Source organism: Bos javanicus, chromosome 7, assembly GCF_032452875.1.
Source record: "Bos javanicus breed banteng chromosome 7, ARS-OSU_banteng_1.0, whole genome shotgun sequence".
Taxonomy (NCBI): domain Eukaryota; kingdom Metazoa; phylum Chordata; class Mammalia; order Artiodactyla; family Bovidae; genus Bos; species Bos javanicus.
In genome coordinates, this window is record NC_083874.1 from 14,421,136 (window position 1) to 14,444,191 (window position 23,056).

The following is a 23,056-nucleotide window of genomic DNA, read 5'->3' on the forward strand; positions in this document are numbered from 1 at the left end:
TAGAACTGAACTGCTGTTACACACACACACAAGATAAAAACGTGAGGTGAAAGATGTGTTCATTAACTGGATGAGGCGGAATCCTTTCAGTATATACATATGTCAAATCACCTGGATGTACACTTTAACTTACCATTTTACACGTCAATCATGCTTCATAAAAGATGAAATTTAAAAAAAAACTATGGATGCTTGAATCCCAAAAAACGCAACCAATAAAAAAGAGAGAAAGAGAAGTTTAGTGCACGCTTCTGTATGCATACCATACTCCATAAATCAGGTTGAAAAGCAAAACTTTGAAAAAGGAAATTAAAGTTGATCCATTTGGACACAACTGAGTGACTGATCTGATCTGACCTGATTTATGCCTATTAAAAAGGAAAATCGGAGTCGTCCTGATATGAAACTGTTTTCAACGTAAGATGAAAAAAGCACAATGTAGATGAGTTTGCATTGCTCGCTTGCCTGCGTTTCTGGATATATTTATTTATAAGGACTGTATAAATACACACACATTTGCCTGTGGAGAAACAGGCCATATTGGGGAGAAGGCACAAGACCCCGTCACAGTGGTTACCTCCAGGGAGAGAGACAGGGGGACAGGTGAAAATACATACACATTTGCCTGTGGACCACCAGGCCATATCAGGGGGGTTGGGGGGAGGCACAAGACACCGTCACAGTGGTTACCCTCAGGGAGGGACACAGAGCGGGCAGGGGGACAGGTGAGAGGGGACCAGACTTTTCATGGGGTACCCTGCGGGGAGGGAATGTTTGAAATTTTTAGCTCATATTACAAACTCAAAAAATTTACAAAGACATGAAAAATCACATTGAAGTAACAAATCACCAGGCTTTTTAGCTGTAAAATTGTTTCTATAATAATAATAACAAATAGTATCAATAACATAAATCAACAATAACATCATCAATAAACATACCTGTGCTATTTATTCAACATGTCACTGTGAAATGAATTTATATTAAGAATACACATATTTAAGTTATCAATAAGGAAATAAATATTAAGAGTCAATATATTAGTGTTACGTGTCTGTGGCATATATATTCATGTAATGCAACAGAGAATGCTCTGAGCTAGCTATAGTGATACCTTGTTGGTTTCTGCCATCCAAAACTGAAAGTCCAATGGAAGAGACAGAAGAAACCAAACAGTTCTAACACACGAGGTAGCAAGGCTTTGGTGAGAAGATTTTAAAAAGCCAGAGAGTGGCTTTGCTCCTTTTCCTGACTCAGATTCAGTGTCCACTAAGCTTCGGGGCTAGATGGTGGGGTCCACTCGGAACCTCAGCAAAACCTCTCCGAATCCTCTGCCCAGATGAAGTGCAGCCATGCAAAGTCTAGAAACCAGGTGTTCAACCCATAGAGGACAAAGCACACACACACACACACAAAAAAAAAAAAACCAAAGACAAACCAGGTCCTTTCCTTGCAAGGGAGCTATCAGAGCGGAAATCTTAGCCCTCTGTGAGGACCTGAGACTGGGGAGGAAGTGCCCCCCTCCCCAGCTCGCCTAGGCTGCCTCAGCAGTTTGCCATCCTCTCAAGGGACCCGCGGGAGGGGGGAGTGTGTGGGTAATATCAAGGCTGCAGATACATCCGGCCGTCTGTTAGGGGTACCGTGGCGCCTAGACAAAGGTGATGTCCCCAGGGACACACAGATACACCCGCAAGCAACTTCCGCCTCCCCCTCCACCTCCCATTACTGGGGCCATATGAGATCTACACCGGGTCAGCTGAGGGGACAGGCTAGAGAACTGGGAACCACTTGCGTAGACACCCAGATCGTCTGGGCGGCGGTGGGGGGGCGGGTTATCTAGAGGAAAGCTGGAACCTCCCTGTGGCGGGGACTCAGGGAGGGGGAATCTCTAAGTGAGAGAACAGTGGAAGAGGAAGGAAATGGGGCCCTTTTCTTACCGAGCTCACAAGCAAGGGAAAAAGAAGAAAAGGAAGAGGCTTGGAGCAGCCTTCTGTAATTACAGGGCCACCGACACTAATGGCTAATGCTCACAGACACAGACAGACTGTGCTGGGTGCGGCTGCATGAGTCCTCCACGCCTAGGAGGTGGGTATTATTGTTATCATCATAATTCCACTTTTTATAGGGACTTTCTTTTTCTTTCATTTTTTGGCTGCAGCAAGTGCCATATGGGATCTTAGTTCCCAGAGCAGGGATCCAACTTGCACCCCTTGCATTGGAAGCACTTAATCATTGGACCACCAGGGAAGTCCCTAGACTTTAGTTTTTTAGAATAGTCTTAGGTTCACAGGAAAATTGAGCAGAAAGTACAGAGAATGGCCCATCTACCCCCTTTTACATGCATAGCTTCCCCCACTGTCAACAGCTCCCCCCAACAGAGTAGTACATTTGTTACCACTGATGAACCTACAAACATACATCATTATCACCCCCCAAGTCCGTGGTGTACATGAGGGTTCACTCAGTGTTGTACATTCTATGGGTTTGGTCAAATGTATAATGATACATCGGAGAAGGCAATGGCACCCCACTCCAGTACTCTTGCCTGGAAAATCCCATGGGTGGAGGAGCCTGGTAGGCTGCAGTCCATGGGGTCGCTAAGAGTCGGACACGACTGAGCGACTTCACTTTCACTTTTTACTTTCATGCATTGGAGAAGGAAATGGCAACCCACTCCAGTCTTCTTGCCTGGAGAATCCCAGGGATGGGGGAGCCTGATGGGCTGCCGTCTATGGGGTCGCACAGAGTCGGACACAACTGAAGCGACTTAGCAGCAGCAGCAGCAGCAGCATAATGATACACGGGCTTCCCTGGTGGCTCAGTGGTAAAGAATCCACCTGCCAATGCAGGAGATGCAGGTTCGATCTCTGGGTCGAAAAGATTCCCTGGAGAAGGGGATCTTCAAGGGACATTCTTGAAGATGTCCAGTATTCTTGCCTGGAAAATTCCACCAACAGAGGAGGCCTGTGGGCTACAGTCCATGGAGTTGCAAAAGAGTCAGATACGACTTAGTGACTAAACAAAATGGGGAAAAAATGGAAGAAAAAATAATGATACCTATCCACCCTTATAGTATCATACAGATAGTTTCACTGCCCTAAAAACCCTCTGTGCTCTGGCCATTCATTCCCCTCTCCTCATCCTTAATCACTGACAACCATTGGTTTTTTTCACTGTCCCCATAGTTTTGCACTTTCCACATCACCCCATTTTAAAGATAAGGAAATTGAGGCACACGATTGTGGTGGGATTTGAACCAGAGCCCTCTCTGCTCTTCTTTTTATCCCAAGTCCCTGTCCCACTCCTGATGCAGTGAACATCACCCCCACCCCCACCCCTACCCTATCCCTGCCCTGGTGCCTTGGAATAGGAGGGCTGTGGTTATTGCTCAGAACCACATCAGCAACTGGTGAGGTGTAGAATGTTCTTCTCCACAGTCCAGAGGTGAAGGAATCCCTCTGACCTCTGATCCCACCCTACTCCAATTAAAAAAAATTTTTTTTAATCTATTTATTTGGGCTGTACCAGGTCTTAGTTGCAGCACACGGGGTCTTAAGTGGTCACCTGCAGGATTTTTCAGTGGCAGCATGTGGGGGTCTAGTTCCCTGATCAGGGATGGAACCCAGGTCCTCTGCATCAGGAGCCTGGAGTCCTAGCCATTGGACCACCAGGGAAGTCTCCACCCCCGATTTTGTGAACTCCCCTATGAGGATGAGGCCTAGAATGTCCCTTGATCCACTCTGGGCCTCCACTGTCCCCCCACCCCCATCCTCCAGCTCTCAGGTTTTGGCAGGAGGAGCAGTGTCTGAGACAGGTCCCAACTTTCTCATCATCACCCCAGCACAAGCGGGGGAGGGGCCCAGCTGCAGAGAGGCTTTCCAGATGCTGATCTTGGCAGGCTGTGGAGCTGCAGTGGCCTCGTTTCATCCACCCATGGGCTTGAGGCCCACTTTCAGCTTCAGGGATGGGGTAGGGAGGCCGCTGGGGGAGGCCACCCCTGCCACGTCGGCACCAGATGGAGCTGCAGCCCAGGCTCAGCTCTCTCTTCTAGATGAGGGAGACGTGCTGTGAGGGGAGGGGAACCCCCGTAGCCCACTTCAGCCCTGCTCCAGCAAAGTAATAACAGCTGACACATACATCATGCGCCAGTTTACTGTCCCAAGTCCTGTGTAAATATCAACCCATCAGAAACTCACAGCAGCTCCTTTAACGAATGAATAGACATGCTGCAGTTTGTCTTCACATGGAAGACCACTCAGGAATGTAATATCTGAAACTTCAAGTTCTCAGAGGAACTAGTGGTGGGACTTCCCTGGAGGTCTGGTGGCTAAGACTCCAGGCTCCCAATGTGGGAGACCTGGATTTGATCCCTGATCAGGGAACTAGATCCCACGTGCTGCAGCTAACAGCTTGTCTGCAGCAACTAAAGACCTCGCATGTGGTGCTCACTTCAGCAGCACATATACTAAAACTGGAATGATACTGAGATTAGCATGGCCCCTGCACAACGATGACAGGCAAATTCACGAAGCGTTCCATTAGGAAAAAAAAAAAAAAGCCCTGAAATCCCACAACTAAGACGTGGTGCAGGCAATAAAAGAAAGCAGCGGTATAGAACAACATGGATGAATCTCAGATGCATTGTGGTGGGAGAAAGAAGGCAGGCACAAAAAGCTGCAAACTGTATGATTCCCCTTCTGTTATTTCAGAAAAGGCCAAACTATACATACAATGAATAACCAGGGATATATAGGGGCTGAGGGTGGAGGGAGGGGCTGACAACAAAAAAGCATAGTGGAATTTTTTGGTGATGGAAACTTTCTATAGTTTGATTGTGGTGGTGGTAATATGACTACATATGTTTGTGGAAATTTGCAGAACTGTGCACTGTAAAAAAAGAATTTCTGGGTTTTTTTTTTTAAATGCAGGTCATATTTTAATGTACCTAAAAAAAAAAAAACCCTTCCAAATATAACTATAAATATAACCAGGAAAAATACCTGAGATATGAATCTTAATTAACCATTAGTACATTACTTAAAAGAATTTTTTGAATCCTTAGCTTACTTCACTGGGTTCATAAAGGTATAAACCTACTTATTTTTCCATTTGAGTATTTTGTACTAAATGTAGTTTGTTTAGTCGCTAAGTTGTGTCCAACTCTCTTAACCCCATGGACTGTAGCCTGACAGGTTCTCTGTCCATGGGATTTCCCAGGCAAGAATACTGGAGTGGGTTGCCATTTCGTTCTCCATCTTTTTTTTTTTTTAATTGTATCTTAAATAAAAATCCTTCACAACTGCGTTGCATTAGTTCAGTTCAGTCACTCAGTCGTGTCTGACTCTTTGCGACCCCATGTACTGCAGCACACCAGGCCTCCCTGTCCATCACCAACTCCCAGAGCCTACCCAAACTCATGTCCATTGAGTTGGTGATGCCATCCAACCATCTCATCCTCTGTCATCCCCTTCTCCTCCTACCCTCAATCTTTCCCAGCATCAGGGTCTCTTCAAATGAGTCAGAGTCAATTTAGGAAAATAGAAGTATCTCAAACAGATGGGATTTAATACCAGGATTGGTTATGTTGATGAGAAATTGACAAAGAGGGAGGCTATGTCCAGTGGGAGATGATGTGGGAAGCAAATGGGGAGAACGACTCTGGCTTGTTCCATCCTCCCACCCTCCAATCTACCCTAGTGCCTGCCATTGACTAAATCTGGGCAAAAAGCAGTGGGCAAAAGAGGGGCTATCCTATGCAGGGGTCAGACCTTAACCATGGGGCAGGGACAGAACAGGGAGTGGGTGATCTGAGGGTACACAGGCTCAAGGCTGACACAAACCAAATGAGGAAAGGGGAACTATACCCCCATTCTACAGAAGGGAAAACTGAGGCTGAGAGAGCCCATGTGCCCTGCGGGGGCCTGACTCTCTGCCAAAACCTGGGAGGCTGGTTTTGAGCCCTTTTTTCTGCTCCAAACACCCACTTGAACTGAAGAGAATGGAAACATCTATGCAAATCATGCCCATCCCTAGGGGTTGAGGGGAGTGGAGAAAACCTCCATGGGGACTCCTCCTCCTCACCTGCTTGGCCGTTACCCACAAACTGAGCTGCAAAACAGCAGCTGTGTTGGCAGTTGAGGGTGGTATACTTTAAACAGCTCCCCCCAAGAGGTCAGAGCCCCCAATCCAGCCTGCACCCATGATCTTCATCTTCTATCTGAAGGCTGCCCCCCAATATCCCAGCCTTGACCTCTTGCCCTTGTGAAAACCCTGGCACAACAATGGGAGGCTAGAAATGACCAGACCTTGGGGGACCTTCCAGTTTCCAGTATATGCTCCCTAAATTGCCCTGATGCTGGGAAAGATTGAAGGCAAATGGAGAAGAGGGCGGCAGAGGATAACATGGTGAGATGGCATCACTGACTCAATGGACATGAATTTGAGCAGACTCTGGGAGACAGTGGAGGACAGAGGAGACTGGTATGCTCCATAAGGTCGCAAGGAGTTGGACAAAACTTAGTGACTGAACAACAACGACGAAATTTCTATCGTGCCCGGTGCCAGCAGAGACCCTGTGTGGTCTGCAAAGATTGATGCTGGCCCATTGGGGGCAGAGGCCACTACAATTGAGCCTTTGAGCCACAGGGAAGGGCTGGACACCTCTACCTTCAACCTCTACTCAGGCTTGGACAAAAATGGTCAAACTTTTAGCCTCTCGGTGTGCAGGTCTGAAGGTCATTACCACCCTTTCATTAAGGCTTGCAATCAATATCCCTGTGGGGGAGCCATGTGCAAACTGCTTCCTCTACATTCTATTTGTTCAATTACTATGTACTGAAATCTTCTGGGTGCCTGGCACCCTTCTCCTTCTTAGCAAAGGGATCCAACAGTGAAAGAAACAAAGATCTCTGTTGTCTAGTAGTTGATATTCTCATGGAGGAGACAGACAAGAGGCAGGACAAATAAGAACCTTATGTCATCTGTTAGGATGTGGTGGAAGTTCAGGAAACAATGACACTGGGAAGGTGGATTAGATATATAGGGTAGGAACAGAACCATGATTTTTAGACCTAGTGTCACTTGAGAAGGTGACATGTGAGTAAAGACCCGAAGGAGGTGAGGGCTTCCCCACTGGCGCAGTGGGTAGAGAATCAGCCTGCAAGGCAGGAGACGTGGGTTTGAGTCTGGATTGGGAAGATCCCCTGGAGAAGGAAATGACAACCCACTCTAGTATTCTTGCCTGGAAAATTTCATGGACAGAGGAGCCTGGCGGGGTACAGTCCATGGAGTTGCAAAGAGTCAGACACAACTGAGCCACTAAACACACACAAGGAGGTGAGGGAGTGAACCATGCAGATATTTTGGGGAGAGTGGTCCATGTAGAAGGCAAGACTAGTGCAAAAGCCCTGGGGCTGATGTGAAACTGATAGGTTCTGGTGAGAAAACCAGTGCATCCAAGGGCTGCTGCTAATTGGTCAGGCATTACCTGGGCACAGGGTTAGCACTTTCAGAGTTGAGTTTCTTAATGGGGAGGTGGGACACACACAAACGCTTCCGTGATGAGCTGTATGGTTGTTGAGTTCTCTTTCTTTCCATCCTCAGCCCCTACAATGTTCCCCCTGCCCCCAGCCACAGAGGGAGCCTAGAACAACCAGCACACTGGAAACCAGAGAGGGATAGAGAAGGGTAGTGGGAGGCAGTGGGGACAGGTCTTTCAGGGCCTTGTGGGCTCCAGTGGGGACTTTGGCTTTTGCCCTAAGTGAAAAAGGAGCCATAGAGGGTTCTGAACAGAGGAGGGACATGATCTTAGTCAGGTATTTACAGGCTCTCTCCATTGTAGGGAGCGGGGAGATACTGTGGGGGCTGAGGATGGAAAGAAAGAGAACTCGTCAACCGCACAGCTAGTCAGGGGAGAGGTTGTGGGTGTTCCACCTACCAATAAGGAGACTGAACTCTGAAAGTGCTAACCATCTGCCCAGGGACACCCGACCAGTTAGCAGCCGCCCCTGGATTCAAACCTATGTCTATATGATTCCAGGGTCATTGGGTAAATAATCATTCACTGGGTACCTTATTTGCCCATGACTTCAGTGGGGATACAGATCCTGAGACCCAAGAGACAGAGAGGATTCTGTTTTTGGTAACATACCTGCATCAGGGCTTCCCTGGTGACTCAGACAGTAAAGACTCTGCCTGCAATGTGGGAGACCTGGGTTCGACCCCTGGGTTGGGAAGATCCCCTGGAGGAGGGCACAGCAAGCCATTCTAGTATTCTTGCCTGGAGAATCCCTATGGACAGAGGAGCCTGGTGGGCTATAGTCCATGGGGTCACAAAGAGTCAGGCACGACTGAGTGTCTGAGCACTGCATCAGGATGATGAATGAAGGGATTCACTCAAGAGGGGGAAGGATATTTAGGGAGTCTGGATGGACATGTACACACTGCTATATTTAAAATGGAAAACCAGACTTCCTGGTGGCACAGTGGATAAGACTCCACCTGCCAATGCTGGGGACATGGGTTTGATCCCTGGTTTGGGTAGATTCCACACGCCATGGAGCATCTAAGCCTGTGCACCACAACTACTGAGCCTGCACTCTAGAGCCCACATGCTGCAATTACGGAAGCCCGAATGCTGAAGAGCCCATGCCCCACCGCTATGAGAACCCCACACACCACAGGGAACAGTCCCCAGTCTTACAACTAGAGAAAGCCTGTGTTCAGCAACGAAGACCCAGCCCAGGTAAAACTAAAATAAATACGTAAAAACTAAAATGGATAATCAACATTTATCCATACAGTACAGGATCTACTGTATAGCACAGGGAGCTCTGTTCAATGTCATGCAGCAGCTTGGGTGGGAGGGAAGTTTCGGGGAGAATGGATACATGTATATGTGTAGCTGAGTCCCTTTGCTGTCCACCTGAAACTATCACAACATTGTTAATCAGCTCTCCTTGAATATAAAATAAAAAATTTTAAAAAAGAAACATGTATTGAGTCCCTACTGTACTATAGGCACTATACTGGCTGCAGGGGCCAGACAGAGCAAAATTTCTGCCAAGGAGGAGACAAAATTTCTCCTCTAATGGGGGAGACAGACAAAAGACATTTTAAAAAATCCAGGAAGTTATATATTAGAATATAAATACTGATGGAAAAAAAATAGGGCAGGGTAAGGGCTTCTCCAGTGGCTCAGACAGTTAAGAATCTGCCTGCAATGCAGGAGCAGAAGGAGACACGGGTTCCAGTCTCCCAACCCAGGAGACTGGGTTGGGAAGATCCCTGGAGGAGGGCATGGCAACCCACTCCAGTATTCTTGCCTGGAGAATCCCATGGACAGAGGAGCCTGGTGAGCTACAGTCCATGGGGTCACAAATAGTCCGACATCACTGAGCGACTAATAAAAAACAAAAAATAAAACCTGCTATTGTTCACAGTTGCTAATTCGTGCCTGACTGTGACCCCATGGACTGCAGCATGCCAGGCTGCCCTGCCCTTTACTGTCTGCTGGAGTTTGCTCAAATTCATAACCGTTGACTTGGTCCACATCAAAAAAAAAAAAAAAAGCCTTTAAAGAGAAAGAAAAGTATGATCCAGGCTGAAGGAACAACAATGCAAAGGCCCTGAGGCGGGGTCAACAGAAATGAATGAGTCAATAAACAAAGCCTGTGGCCATTAGGAAGGTCCAGCCACCCCCTCAACCCTCCCCCCTCCCCCCCTCCTGCCCCGACTTCTGCCCTTTGCAACTGCTATTTCCTTAGCCTGGATCACATTTTCTCCTTTGGACAAACTCTTAATGGAACTTTAAGCCTTAGCTCTCAGGTTACAGCTTCAGAGAAGTCGCCTGTGAGACTCCTGCCCCCATGGGTTAGGTGTTCTTCCCCTGGGCTCTCAGAGACTCTATAGACTTCCCTCCCCCATTCTGATCTCTCAGCCTTCTGCACTGAGCTGTGAGTATTTTCAAGGGTGTCTGTTGGATTTACCCCAGCAGTACACAGTAGGTGCCCACTAAATCATTAAGTAACTAAGTGCCGTCCCATCCTTCACCACATAAAATCTAAATTCTCTTGCCCGGGACAGACTTGGAGAAGCTGCCTGTAAAATAATAAACTGGTTCTCAGAGAAGAGACACAGCTGGTTGTGGCGGTGGATTCTGGGAAGGGAAAGGGGTGTGGGGCGGGCCCAGCAGGGAACAGAGGTTGGAGGAGACAGATTTTTTCATTCACTCTAGTTTTCTTTGTGCAGTTTTTGAAATTTTCTTTACTAGGTGTGTGAATTATGCAAACATAAAGTGAATAAACAAGACTGTACAAAATAAAGGATTTAAAAGACCTTTTGAAATTGCAAAGTGTGTGAAGTTTAAAACACACATTCACAGTTCTTACAAGAGTAGAGTACACAATGAAATATAACATTGTAAATTTTCATTAATACTTCACAAAAATATCCATATGTCATATATCAGATGAAAATTTAAAAAAGAAAAGAAACAATGTCTTACATCTTTAGCACAGCATTCAGGTCCTCCAGTGCCCACCCCTTTCCCTGCCTTGGTTCTTGTCTTGATTTGATGACAAAACTTACCTTCAATTAATAATAATAATATAATAATGCTCTGCATGTTTCACGCATGACATGCTTTGCCTCAATCATTTCATCAAATCTTACAACCTCCCCATCTTCCAGATGAGTACACTGAATTTGTCTCTGAAAACACGTTCTTAGCCACTGAACTCGGTCCAAATCACGCTGGCAGCCAAATGCTCAGGTCTAGCCTGGCAAGGTCCGTCTAGTCAAGGCTATGGTTTTTCCAGTAGTCATGTATGTCATGTGAGAGTTGGACTGTGAAGAAAGCTGAGCGCTGAAGAACTGATGCTTTTGAACTGTGGTGTTGGAGAAGACTCTTGAGAGTCCCTTGGACTGCAAGGAGATCCAACCAGTCCATTCTGAAGGAGATCAGCCCTGGGTGTTCTTTGGAAGGAATGATGCTAAAGCTGCAACTCCAGTACTTTGGCCACCTCATGCGAAGAGTTGACTCATTGGAAAAGACTCTGATGCTGGGAGGGATTGGGCGCAGGAGGAGAAGGGGACGACAGAGGATGAGATGGCTGGATGGCATCACCGACTCGATGGACGTGAGTTTGAGTGAACTCTGGGAGTTGCTGATGGACAGGGAGGCCTGGCGTGCTGCAATTCATGGGGTCGCAAAGAGTCGGACATGACTGAGCGACTGAACTGAACTGAGCCTGGCAAGAAAGGCTGTTATGTGGTCGTGGCGCCGCCTGGAGGCCCGATGGGGAACATGGCAAAGAACCTAGAAAAGGAACATTTGGGGTTTCTCTGGTGGCTCAGTAGTGGTAAAGAATCGGCCTGGCGATGCAGGAAACACGAGTTCGATACCTGGTCACGAAGGATCCCACATGCCCTGGAACAACTAAGCCTGTGAGCCAAAACTATTGAGCCTGTGCTCTAGACCTCAGAGGCCTCAAATACTGAGTCCACGCACCCCAACTACTGAAGCCCACTCTCCTAGAGCTCCGTGCTCGGCAAAAAAAGCCACTGTATTTAGAAGCCCGTGCCCCACAACTAGAGAAAACCTCGCGCACCAAGGAAGAACTAGCCTAAATAAACAAATAGATGAATAAAATTATTTTTTTAAATGAGCATTTGGATTTCTATTGTGAGAGGGGACGAGAGAGCAAGCTAGAATCTGTGGACTTCCCACTGTGCTCTCTGAGAACTCGGGCTGTATGAGACGCGACATCTTGGCCAAGGAGATGAGGGAGACACATCCCTAACCTGAGGCATTGAACGGGGACATACCCTGGGGATCTATCCTCCAGGTCCTATCCTGAGGGCCTTCTGCGGGAGATAAAGCCCTGCATTTAAACAAACAAAAATCCACGTTCCTGTAGAAACCGCAACTTAGAGACTTCGGGGCCCCAATGGGGCGGGACCTAGAGGGCGTGGCCGACATAAAAGCGTAACAACTATTGGCCATATTCCCTTTAGTGCCCGCCCCAGAACTTTTTTTTTTCATACTTAACAGCTCATTGGCTGAATGAGGAGCGTGTCCTTTGAGTAGGGAGGTTTCATTGGCTGGATTCCCTCGGGCCCTTTGGGGGCGGGACCGACGAAGGGGCGGTGTTTCTCACTGTGGGCTCGCACTCCCGGGGTTGCAGAGGGTTCTTAGACCTGCAGAGAGAATTGGGGTTTGGGGCGTTAGTCTTCGGGCGGAGGTGGGGGCACGCTGAGGCGAGCCCCGCGGTCCTCGATCTTGCATGCTCCGCTTTCCTAAGCCGAAAACAAGCAGAGCAGGCGGTGTCGCGGGCGTGACGTCATCTCGAGGCGTCGCTAGACTCCAGAGGAAGCCTTGACCTCTCTAAACGTGGAGAGCTACGCGAAGATGCAGCAGCTAGTCCGGGCCGGGGCCCGGGCCTGGCTTCGGCCCAGGGGCTGCCGGGTGAGGCCGAGGACGGAGGTCGGGGTCGGAGGATAAAAGTTGGAGGGCCCGGGGGCTTCTCTCTCATTCCCTCCCACCGTTTACAGGGCCTGAGCGCGCTGACAGAAGAGGCAGTGCAGTCGGCGGAGAAACCAGAACCCTTGGCGAACGCAGGTGAGGTTGCTTGGTCACCCCAGGAAGGGTGGCGACTGGGAACTCTGACCCTTACTCCTGACTTCCCAATCATTCCAGGTCCCCAGGCACCCGTACTGCGCAGGTGCGAGCTCCCGGTACCCCTGCACCGGCGTCCGGTGCAGGCCTGGGTTGAATCTCTGCGGGGCTATGAGCAGGAGCGCGTGGGTCTGACCGAACTGCACCCAGACGTTTTCTCTACGGCGCCCAGGTCAGTGGGAGCTGAAATGGTGAACTGGGTGGCAGAGGGATGAGGATCGGGGGTTTAGGAATCAGGATGACCTGGGTTCAAGCCTCATTTTCTCCAGCTGTCAAAAGGGAATGACGGTTTTTCTTGCTTCAGAGTTGTGGGAAGGTGAGGGTTGAGAGGTAACGTTCTCTGAGGGTTAAGGGCACAGGGCTCTGTGGGAAGGTGAGGGTTGAGAGGTAACGTTCTCTGAGGGTTAAGGGCACAGGGCTCTGTATCCCTAGTGACTGGGTTGGAATCCTACCTTCCCCCTGTGTTTCGATGTCACCATTCTGTCAAACCTCAAGAGATTAAATGAGATAATTCTGGCCCGTAATACGGTCTGTAGAAATGTTGATTATTGTTGCTGATATTGGTTTTTGCAAAAATGGGTACTAACAGTGGTTAAGTCCGTACTGTGTGTCTGGCTCAGCCTATTTGCATTTTATTTTTATTTTATTTTAACTTCATTTTTTTTTTTTTTTTTTTTTTGGCCATGTGGCTTGTGGGCTCTTAGTCCACTGACCAGGGAGTGAACCCAGGCCCTCCATAGTGAAAGTGCAAAGTCCTAACCACTGGGCTGCCAGGGAATTCCTTTTTATTATTTTTTATTCTTATTTTGTAGCTAAAGAAACAGCACAAGCAAGTTAAGAAATCTGCCTATGGTCACATAGCTTGTAAACTATATACTCAACAGTATATGGGCCAACTCCAAGGACTAAGTTTCTGCTTGCAAAGGAGTTTGATGTCTCTTATGTCTACTGTGTCTGGCAGATAATAACTGCTGTTAATTTATTACTATAATTTTTGTATGGTTTGTCCCCTGTTTTTACAGAATCCCAATCTGCTAAGAGGTGACCAAAGGAAAAAAAAAAATTAAAAACAATGTATTTTGGGACTTCCCTGGTGGTTAAGACTCTGAGCTACCACTGCAGGGGACATGGGTTCCATCAATGGTTGGGGAAATAAGATCCCACATGCTGCAAGGTTAAAAAAAAAAAGAGAGAGAGAGAGAGAGGAAGCATTTTATTTATTCTGTAAATACTTAGGAAGTGCTTACCAGGTGCCAGATTCCATTCTGGGTGTCAGGGATATAGCAATGAATGAGCACTGAGGTTGCTGATGTTGCTCCCAGTCTAGAGCTGGGACGGCAAGCTTCTGTAAAGAGCCAGGGAGTAAATATTATAGGCTTTGAAGTCTGTAATGTCTCCATGGCAACTACTCATCTTTGCTGATGCAGTACAAAAGCAGCTGTGCACAATGAGTAAGTGGATGAACGTGGCTGTGTTCTAGTCAAGCATATTTACAAAAACAGGCAGCAGGCCAGACTTGGCCTTTCTAACCATAAAATACTTCATTTGAAATGCCGGGCTGGATGAAGCACAAGCTGGAATCAAAATTGCCGGGAGAAATATCAATAACCACAGATATGCAGATGACACCATATGCTGCTGCTGCTGCTAAGTCACTTCAGTCACGTCCGACTCTGTGTGACCCCATAGACGGCAACCACCAGGCTCCCCCGTCCCTGGGATTCTCCAGGCAAGAACACTGGAGTGGGTTGCCATTTCCTTCTCCAATGCATGAAAGTGAAAAGTGAAAGTGAAGTCACTTAGTCATGTCCGACCCTCAGCGACCCCATGGACTGCAGCCTACCAGGCTCCTCCGTCCATGAGATTCTCCAGGCAAGAGTACTGGAGTGGGGTGCCATTGCCTTCTCTGATGACACCATATAGCAGAAAGCAAAGAACTAAAGAGCCTCCTGATGAAAGTGAAAGAGGAGAGTGAAAAAGTTGGCTTAAAACTCAACATTCAGAAAACTAAGATCATGGCATCCAGTCCCATCACTTCATGGCAAATAGATGGGGAAACAAGGGAAACAGTGAGAGACTTTATTTTGGGGGGCTCCAGAATCACTGCAGATGGTGACTGCAGCCATGAAATTAAAAGACGCTTGCTGCTTGGAAGAAAAGCTATGACCAATCTAGACAGCATATTAAAAAGTAGAGACGTTACTTTACCAATAAAGGTCCATCTAGTCAAAGCTAGTTAAAGTCTAGTCAAAGCCAGTAGTCAAGTATGGATGTGAGAGTTGGATTTAGAAAGCTGAGCGCTGAAGAATTGCTGCTTTGGAATTGTGGTGTTGGAGAAGACTCTTGAGAGTCCCTTGGACTGCAAGGAGATCCAACCAGTCTAGCCTAAAGGAAATCAGTCCTGAATATTCATTGGAAGGACTGACGCTGAAACTCCAATACTTTGGCCACCTGTTGGGAAGAACTGACTCATTTGAAAAGACCTTGATGAGGATGAGATGGTTGGATGGCATCACCGATGCAATGGACAAGAGTTTGAGTAGGCTCCGGGAGTTGGTGATGGACAGGGAGGCCTGGTGTGCTGCAGTCCACAGGGTTGCAAAGAGTTGGACATGACTGAGCAACTGAACTGAACTGAACCAAACCATAGTTTGCCAACCCTTGGCACCCCAGCCTGGCACCCCTGTCCAATGCGAGCCCCATGTGTAATTTCAGTTCTTCCAGTAGCCACCTTTTCTTTCAAATGGCAAGAGACAAGTAAGATTGATTTCAGTCATATATTTCATTTGGCCTGATAAGTCTAAAATGTTGGGGCTTCCCTGGTGGTCCAGTAACTAAGACTCTGCACTCTCAGTGCAGGGGGCCCGGGTTGGATCCCTGGGCAGGGAACTAGATCCTTTATGCCACGACTCAGAGTTCACATGCCAAAACTAAAGATCGCACATGCCACAACTAAGACCCGATGCAGTCAATTAAATAAATACATTAAAAAATTTTTATTTGTTTATTTTTGGCTGCTCTGGGTCTTCAATGCTGCATGGACTTTTCTCTAGTTGTGGCGAGCAGGGGCTGCTCTGTAGTTGCGGTGCATAGGCTTCTCATTGCAGTGGCTTCTCCTGTTGCAGAGCCTGGGCTCTAGGGCACCCAGGCTTCCATACTTGTGGCCCCTGGGCTGTAGAGCACAGGCTCAATAGTTGTGGCCCACGAGCTTAGTTGCTCCTAGGCATGTGGGATCTTCCCGTCTTAAGGATCGAACATACATTGGCTGGCAGATTCTTTACCACTGAACCATTAGGGAAACCCAAAATAAATAAATATTTTTTTAAAAAAATGAAATACTGTCGTGTAGTCCTGCCGCTTTTTAGGGCTTCAGTAGCTGCACATGTGGCCATCCACTGTACGGGACGGCATAGGGTCACAGAGGCAAGCTAGTCTGTAAAGAAGTGACAGAACAGATGGAGCAGGGCTGGAGGTGGTGCGAGATGGGCCTGGAGAGGGACTGGAGCTGGCCCGGAGAGGGACTGGAGTGGACCGCAGGGCCCTGGGAGTGGATGGGAGGAGCCCAGGTTCTCATCTCATGGAGCGGGGAGGGTTTTAAGTGCACTCGACCCTCTTATATCTCCTTCCTTCACAGGCTGGATATCCTGCACCAGGTTGCCATCTGGCAGAAGAACTTCAAGAGAATTGTGAGTGCCCTGGGCAGGGCAGGTGGGGTGAGGCTGAGGCAGAGGCTGAGGAAGGCCGTGCTGTGTCTTCTCTGGATGGCTGGCTCAGGCCTCATTTTCTCTCTCCTGAACCATTCCCCAATGGGCCATTTTTTTTTTTTCTTAAATGTGAGCACTGAGAATTTTTTTAAGATTTATTTTTATGTATTGCTAATTATACTCATACCTTTATTTATTCGTTGGGCTGCTCTGGGTCTTTCCTGTGGCACGTGGGATCCAGTTCCCTGCCCAGGGATCGAACCCAGGCCCCCTGCACTGGAAACATGGAGGCTTGGCCACTGGACCTCGAGGGGAGTCCTCTAACCCTGCTAACATCTTGATCTTGGACCTCTGGCTTCCAGAAGTGTGAGACAGTACAGTTCTACTGATGAAGCTCTAGTCTGTGCCTGCGTGCTCTTTGCGACGCCATGGACCGTAGCCCACCCCCACCCCTAGGCTCTTAGCCGCTGGACCACCAGGGAATTCACACTAGGCATTTTCTGAACACCCACTGCGCACTGGGCATTGTGCTAGGGGACATGACAGGCAAGGTCCCTGCCCTCATGAAGCTCCCAGTCTAGTCAGAATGGGAGAGTGGGAGTCAAGCAGCCATGCCTATAAATGTTTCATTAGGGAAGTTGTCTCAGAAGAAAGGGGCATTTAACCTCAGGGATGTGATAGGCAGGAGCTAAGTAGGTAGAGGGGGCAGTGGGGCTGGCATGGAGGGAGTGGGAGCCTCACAGGCAAAGGCCTGTGGGATCAGAGGGAGCCCAGGGTGGCCCTGGAGGTCAGTAGGGGCAATGTGGGGTGTTTGGATTTGGTGCCAAGAGCATGGAAGATGCCGTTCTCAGTCAGGGCCCCTGCCTTTCATGTGGCCACCTCGAGTCTTGTGAGCCCTGCCTGGCTCCCCATGGCCCTGGGAATGAAGTCATTAGCCTGGCATTGGAAGCCTCACAGGATCCCCCATCCCACACCTCTCCCCGATTCTAACCCCCACAGCTTTCCCCATATCCCACCTTCCTTTCATTTTTTAAATTTTATTTTATTCTTATTTTTTTGGCCACTTGGCTTGTGGGATCTTAGTTTCCAAACCAGGGATTGAACCCGGGCCCCTTGCACAGAGTCCTAATCACTGGACTGCCAGGAAATTCCCCGACTTTACTTTTTTTAAAAGTTAGGTTGTTTTCTTCTTTTTTTTTTGTTTTAAAAATAGATATATTTATTGATTTTATTTTTGGCTGTGCTGGGTCTTCATTGTTGCACGCCGGCTTTCACTAGTTTTGGCGAACAGGGGCTAATCTTTGTTGTGGTGTACCAGCTTCTCATTGCAGTGGCTTCACTTGTTTCGGAGCATGGACTCTAGCGGGGGGTGGGCTTCAGTTGTGGCACACAAGCTTAGTTGTCCCAAGGCATGTGGGATCTTCCGGGACCATGGATTGAACTGGTGTGCCTTGCATTGCAAGATGGATTCTTATCCACTGGCCCACCAGGGAAGCCCTTACCTTCCTTTTAATTACAACCACATGGAAATCATTCAAAAAATACGAAGCACCTACTGTGTGCCAGGCAGCAGCGCCCCTGCCCTTCTGAGGCTGACGTTCTGGAGTGGAGGAGGAAGCTCTTGACTTCTTTATCCCTCTCTCCCTCCCAAAGCACTCTGTGCTTGACCTGATGGAGCCCCAGTCTCTGTGCCTCCTCTCCAGCTCCCCAGCAGCGGGCCGGTCCTCCCAGCTCACTGCCCCGTCAGTGGGCCTGGTGCCTTTCGGCTGCGATAGCATCTGCCTGTGAACCTGACTCTCTCCTCACTCTGTGCCCACAGAGCTACGCCAAGACCAAGACCAGGGCTGAGGTGCGGGGAGGTGGCCGGAAGCCCTGGCAGCAAAAAGGCAGTGGGCGCGCCAGACACGGCAGCATCCGCTCCCCAATCTGGCGAGGAGGTGAGCAGGTCTGCCCACATGTGTGCAGTCAGAGGTTGGCGAGACTGTGCACTTCCCCGCAAGTCCCCGCAGCCCTGGCCTCAACCTCTCATCAGGCCGTGGCCACAGCCCCTTTCTGCCCCACCTCTCAGCTCACCTCTCCTGGCCCACACTTCACACAGCACCCAGAGGGATCTTCCCAAGCCTCCTAGCTCCTGTGTGAAGTCTGAGCCCCTCATCTTGGCCTTCCAGCCCCTGGTGGCTGTAGACCCCCTCTCCGCTCTGTCCCTTCCACGCCCTCCTGACCAGGTAGAGCTGACTCAGTCATCTTCCATTTGCCTGGCCAATTCCTCTCAACCTTCCCTGGGTTGGGAAGATCCCCTGGAGAAGGGAATGACTACCCACTCCAGTATCCTGGCCTGGAGAATTCCATGGACTGTGGAGTCGCAGAGTAGGACACAACTGAGCAACTTTCACTTTCCCTTGTGTTTGGGCCCTGCCTCCTCCAGGAAGCCCTCCATGATCTTCTTTGGGTCCCCCCTACCCGCTGAATCCCCTTGTGCTGCCCCACACAGCCCTGATTCCCTCTGCGATCAAGCCTCTGTCTGAATATGAACGAGGGAGGGATCCTATCAGGTCCCCTGCTGCCTCCCAGGGCCCAGCAGGGGGAGCAGCCAAGTAGAATTATCCTCACTCAGGGATTGATGGCTGAGGACACCAGGCCTCTCTGAGGCGAAATTACCTGTCCCAGGTGGTGCCTGATCCATCCTCCGCTCCCACCCCGCCCTGACACCCCCACCCTCTTTGCTGCACTTCAGCCTGGCTGCCAGCAGCCTCCCCCACCCACCTCTGGGCCCACCACTGGGGTAGATTTCTGACCTCCAAGCCCAGCTGGGGCCTTCACCCATTCACACATCCCTCTGCCCCTGCAGGAGGTGTTGCCCACGGCCCCCGGGGCCCCACGAGCTACTACTACATGCTGCCCATGAAAGTGCGGGTGCAAGGCCTCAAGGTGGCGCTGACCGTCAAGCTGGCCCAGGTGACAGCACCGATCCTGCGGGAGCCACGTGTGCTGGGATCTGGCCTGTGGGGGTAGGGGAGCCTGAGTAGCTGCAGGGGGGCCCAAGTGGCTCCCAGGGGGGCAGTAGGAGACTCAGCCCGTCCTTTCCTCCTACCAGGATGACCTGCACATCGTGGATTCCCTGGAGTTGCCCACCACAGACCCCCAGTACCTGATGGAGCTGGCCCGCTACCGCCGCTGGGGCGACTCTGTCCTTTTTGTAGACTTGTGAGGGGGCTGCGCCGGGCAGGGGCGGGGGTGCAGGCAGGCTCCGTCCTTGGCAGGGCTCACCTCCTGGCCTCTATTTCAGAGAACACGAGGACATGCCCCAGAACGTCGTAGCAGCCACATCTGGGCTCAAGACCTTCAACCTGATCCCGGCTATCGGTGAGCAAAGGGCCTCAGGCCAGTTCACATCCTGTATCTTTGACTCAATCATGGAGTGGCCCTGGGCAGTGACCGCCCTCCCCAGCGCAACCCCCAGCTGGCCCAGCCCAGCCTGGGAGAATGATGTCTTTCTTAAAGAAACGCTCTGAGGTCGCGTCAGTCCAAGCTTGGGTTTCAGTGCCGGGGTGGAGTGAGTCCAAGGGCCCCCTGGCTGCTCTCACCCAGCTCCTCACTCAGACACACAGGATCAGAGCTGCCCTGAGCAGGACCCCCGATCCATAGAGGGGTTGACTAGTCCCCAGAGCCCTCTCTTGGCCTCCTGATTGCCCGCCCAGCTGCCTCCTGGACAGCAGCACATGGGGGTCTCATAGTCATCACTGCACATAAGACCTCCTTCCTCCATTCCAGTCTGTTAGCCCACCCTGTCAGCTCTGTCTATGAACGTGTCCAGGATCCAACAACTTCTCACCACCCTGGGCCAGCCCCCAGCATCTCCCACTCTGTTGCTTCTGTCCTGGTCCCAGGTACCTGCTAACTGCCAAAATCTGTCCTGATCTCGCATTCCCCGCCCAGTCCCACTTACGGCCGCCAGAGGGCGCCTGAGCACCTCACTAAGATCCTGTCCCTTCTCTGCCCACCACCCTCCAGGGCTCCCACTTCACTCAGGGTAAAAGCCTGGCTTATCTGGAGGCCCACAGATCCTGCACTCCCTGCCCTCCTCTCTCTCCACTCCCCTCCCCTCCCTCCCTCATCACTCCCTGCAGCCGCATGGACCCGCCTCAGTACATCGTGTTTATTCATCTGCTCTGTTTATCATCTGTCTCCCCAACGGGAAGGTGAGGTGGGAACCCTTCCCTGGCACAGGGCAGAGTCGGGGTACCCTGGATGTTTTGGTTGAGGTTGACGAGCTGAGGACCACCCCTTGCCCAGGGTCTTCCCAGGGGTGAGCAGCTGAGCCAGAGTTTGAACCCAGGCTGCTGGGCTCAGGACCCTACACTAGACTGTGGTGTCTCTGTTGGGGGACGGGGGGCTGGCCCTAACTGTGCCCCCCTTTCCCCTCGCCCCCCCAGGCCTGAACGTGCACAGCATGCTCAAACACCAGACCCTGGTCCTGACCCTGCCCACCGTCGCCTTCCTGGAAGAGAAGCTGCTCTGGCATGACTCACGTTACACACCCCTCTACCCCTTCCGCCTGCCCTACCGAGACTTCCCCTGAGCCCCAACCCCGTGCCCCCCAGGGCACACAGACCACCCTCCTTCCTGCTCTGAGCCAGGCTAAGCCCTGGGTGGGCTTGGGAGACGCCTCCCCATCCCAGGCCCCCTGGTCCCAGTGGGAGGCTGAGGCCACACCCAGAGAGCAGCCAAGCAGACATCAATACTGGGAAGAGGGCAGCTCGCCAGAGACCCACGTCTCTCTTTCACGTCAGATACATTTTATTTTGTAATCAAAGAGGGGAAGCACTGCAGCTGATGGCCGTTTTGTGAGTAATTCCATTCGGTGCTTCCCCTGGTGCTGGGCGTCCCTGGGTGGCTAGCTGCCTCGAGACCCCATTCGTAGAAATGACCCAGGATCAACTTTGCCAGGGTGAGTCAGCCTTGGGGAGTGCACAGCAGAGAAGCAGCCATCTCTGAGAACCCACTGGTGCTGCCTCCCAATCCCAGGCACTCTGGCCGAGTGCTCGTATCCCTGATGGGGCTTGTGGTCCTGTTTATTACCATCCTTCCATCCAGCTGTGGGCCTGATTCTCCAAATGGGTATAATGTGGAAACTGGGGCTTCCATCACAGGGACTTTCCCTAAACACGGAGTCAGGATCAATGTGGTCAGTAAATGTGCAAATAAATGTTTTTTAAAAACACCAAGCGGACATACTGATTCTTAAGTCTGCCCCACCCCCAAGTTATTATCTCTTTAATAGTCACAACACAGACTACAGAATAATGTGGTCTGTTTCTTTAAAGTTGGCTGAAACTGCATCTGGCCTGCAGGCCCACCCAGGCGGCCAAAGAGACCCATGGACTGGGCAGCTCGACACCGAAAACATCTCTGGAATGCCTCTCGAGAGTCCCTTGAGAGCTCACAACACACTCTTTGAACGTCCTCAGTGGACAAAAATTATGATCCTTAAAGTTTCAGATTTGACTGAGGGAAAAAGAAAAATCTGAGGCTTCCCTGGCTGTCCAGTGGTTAAGATTCTGAGGTTCCAATACAGGGCGTGCAAGTTCAGCCCCTGGTCGGCGTGCATGTATGGCTGAGTCACTGTGCTGTACACCTGAAACTAACACAGCATTGTAAGTCAACTATGTTTCGATTTTTAAAAATAATTTTTAAAATATTTTAAGAAGATAAAGCTATTTGGAGCCAGTAGTAGGAAGGTGTACAGAGGCTGGGTGGGGAATGCTGGGCTAAACCCAAACCATTACCAGCTTCTGCCTGTGCCTCTCACTAGCTCTGCAGGGACATCGAGGCCCCAAGAAAGACACATCTGTTGTCCTGACAGCACCCAGCCCCATAGCTGTGTTTAATGGGGCTCAGTTGTCCACAACATGGCCATCAGGAAACAGTGAAGAAAGCAGTCAGAACCTGTTACCCCACACTGGAATCCCTTAGCCAGATCAAGGATGGAAAAAGTCACTGGAAAAAAATGACCTAGAGTCTAGAATTTTCTTTCTAATAATTAGGGCGTAAAATGTGTGTGTTTCCTGGGCTACCATAAAGCACGACAGACTAGGAGGGTCTTTCCAGCTGGCTCTGTGGTAAAGAATCCACCTACCAATGCAGGAGATGCAAGAGAGGAAGGTTCGATCTCTGGGTCGGGAAATTGCTCAGAGAAGGAAATGGCAACCCACTCTAGTGTTCTTGCCTGGGAAATTCATGGACAGAGGAGCCTGGTGGGCTACAGTCCGTGGGGTCACAAAGAGTCGGACATGACTGAGCGCACAAAAACTAGGGCTTCAACAATAGAACTGTACTAGCTCACACTTCTGGAAGCCAGAGGTCCAAGAGCAGGATGTTGGCAAGGTTGGAGGACTCCCCTGGTGGTCCAGTGGCTAAGCCTCCATGGTCCCAATGCAGGAGGCCTCGGTTCGATCCCTGGTCAGGGCACTAGATCCCACATGCCACAATTAAAGATTTAGTGCAACAAAATAAATGTTAAAAAGAAAAAGATGTTGGCAGGATTGGGAATTCCCTTGTGAGCCAGTGGTTATGACTCAGTCCACTGCAGGGGGGCATGGGTTCAATCCCTGGTCAGGGAACTAAGATCCCCAAACCCCTTACAGAGCATCCCTCCCTACCCCCCAAAAAAGTGGGC

The 23,056-nt window shown here is 50.0% G+C and overlaps 1 protein-coding gene, 1 long non-coding RNA gene and 1 other non-coding gene across 4 annotated transcripts; all 3 read left to right on the forward strand.

The window, feature by feature from the left end:
* The first annotated feature begins 4,441 nt into the window (after nucleotides 1-4,441).
* On the forward strand, nucleotides 4,442-4,545 carry LOC133252188 (U6 spliceosomal RNA). The gene has a single exon (XR_009737818.1). It is a non-coding gene; the product is annotated as a U6 spliceosomal RNA (small nuclear RNA).
* Nucleotides 4,546-12,129: 7,584 nt separating this feature from the next.
* Nucleotides 12,130-21,601, forward strand: MRPL4 (mitochondrial ribosomal protein L4). 2 transcript variants are annotated; one of them, XR_009737368.1, is made up of 10 exons: nucleotides 12,133-12,466; nucleotides 12,553-12,619; nucleotides 12,698-12,848; nucleotides 16,311-16,362; nucleotides 18,200-18,317; nucleotides 19,229-19,335; nucleotides 19,475-19,584; nucleotides 19,667-19,743; nucleotides 20,392-20,579; nucleotides 20,814-20,902. XR_009737368.1 is itself a non-coding variant. In XM_061422095.1 (9 exons), the coding sequence occupies exons 1-9, from the start codon at nucleotides 12,410-12,412 to the stop codon at nucleotides 20,957-20,959; spliced, it is 885 nt and encodes a 294-aa protein (XP_061278079.1). In that variant the 5' UTR covers nucleotides 12,130-12,409; the 3' UTR covers nucleotides 20,960-21,601. The 2 variants fall into 2 exon arrangements, 1 of the variants encoding a protein (XP_061278079.1); XM_061422095.1 differs by lacking the exon at nucleotides 20,392-20,579 and having other exon boundaries at nucleotides 12,130-12,466; nucleotides 20,814-21,601.
* Nucleotides 12,855-13,353, forward strand: LOC133250644 (uncharacterized). The gene is made up of 2 exons (XR_009737369.1): nucleotides 12,855-12,992; nucleotides 13,050-13,353. It is a non-coding gene; the product is annotated as an uncharacterized LOC133250644 (long non-coding RNA).
* Nucleotides 21,602-23,056: the final 1,455 nt, after the last annotated feature.

What these genes read in the sequence shown, in the direction of transcription:
- MRPL4 (XM_061422095.1), top strand. Translation starts at nt 12,410, where the DNA reads ATGCAGCAGCTAGTCCGGGCCGGGGCCCGGGCCTGGCTTCGGCCCAGG. An exon ending in TTCGGCCCAGGGGCTGCCGG is followed by an intron (nt 12,467 to 12,552) that starts GTGAGGCCGAGG and finishes CACCGTTTACAG; the next exon opens with GGCCTGAGCGCGCTGACAGA. An exon ending in CAACCTGATCCCGGCTATCG is followed by an intron (nt 19,744 to 20,813) that starts GTGAGCAAAGGG and finishes TCGCCCCCCCAG; the next exon opens with GCCTGAACGTGCACAGCATG.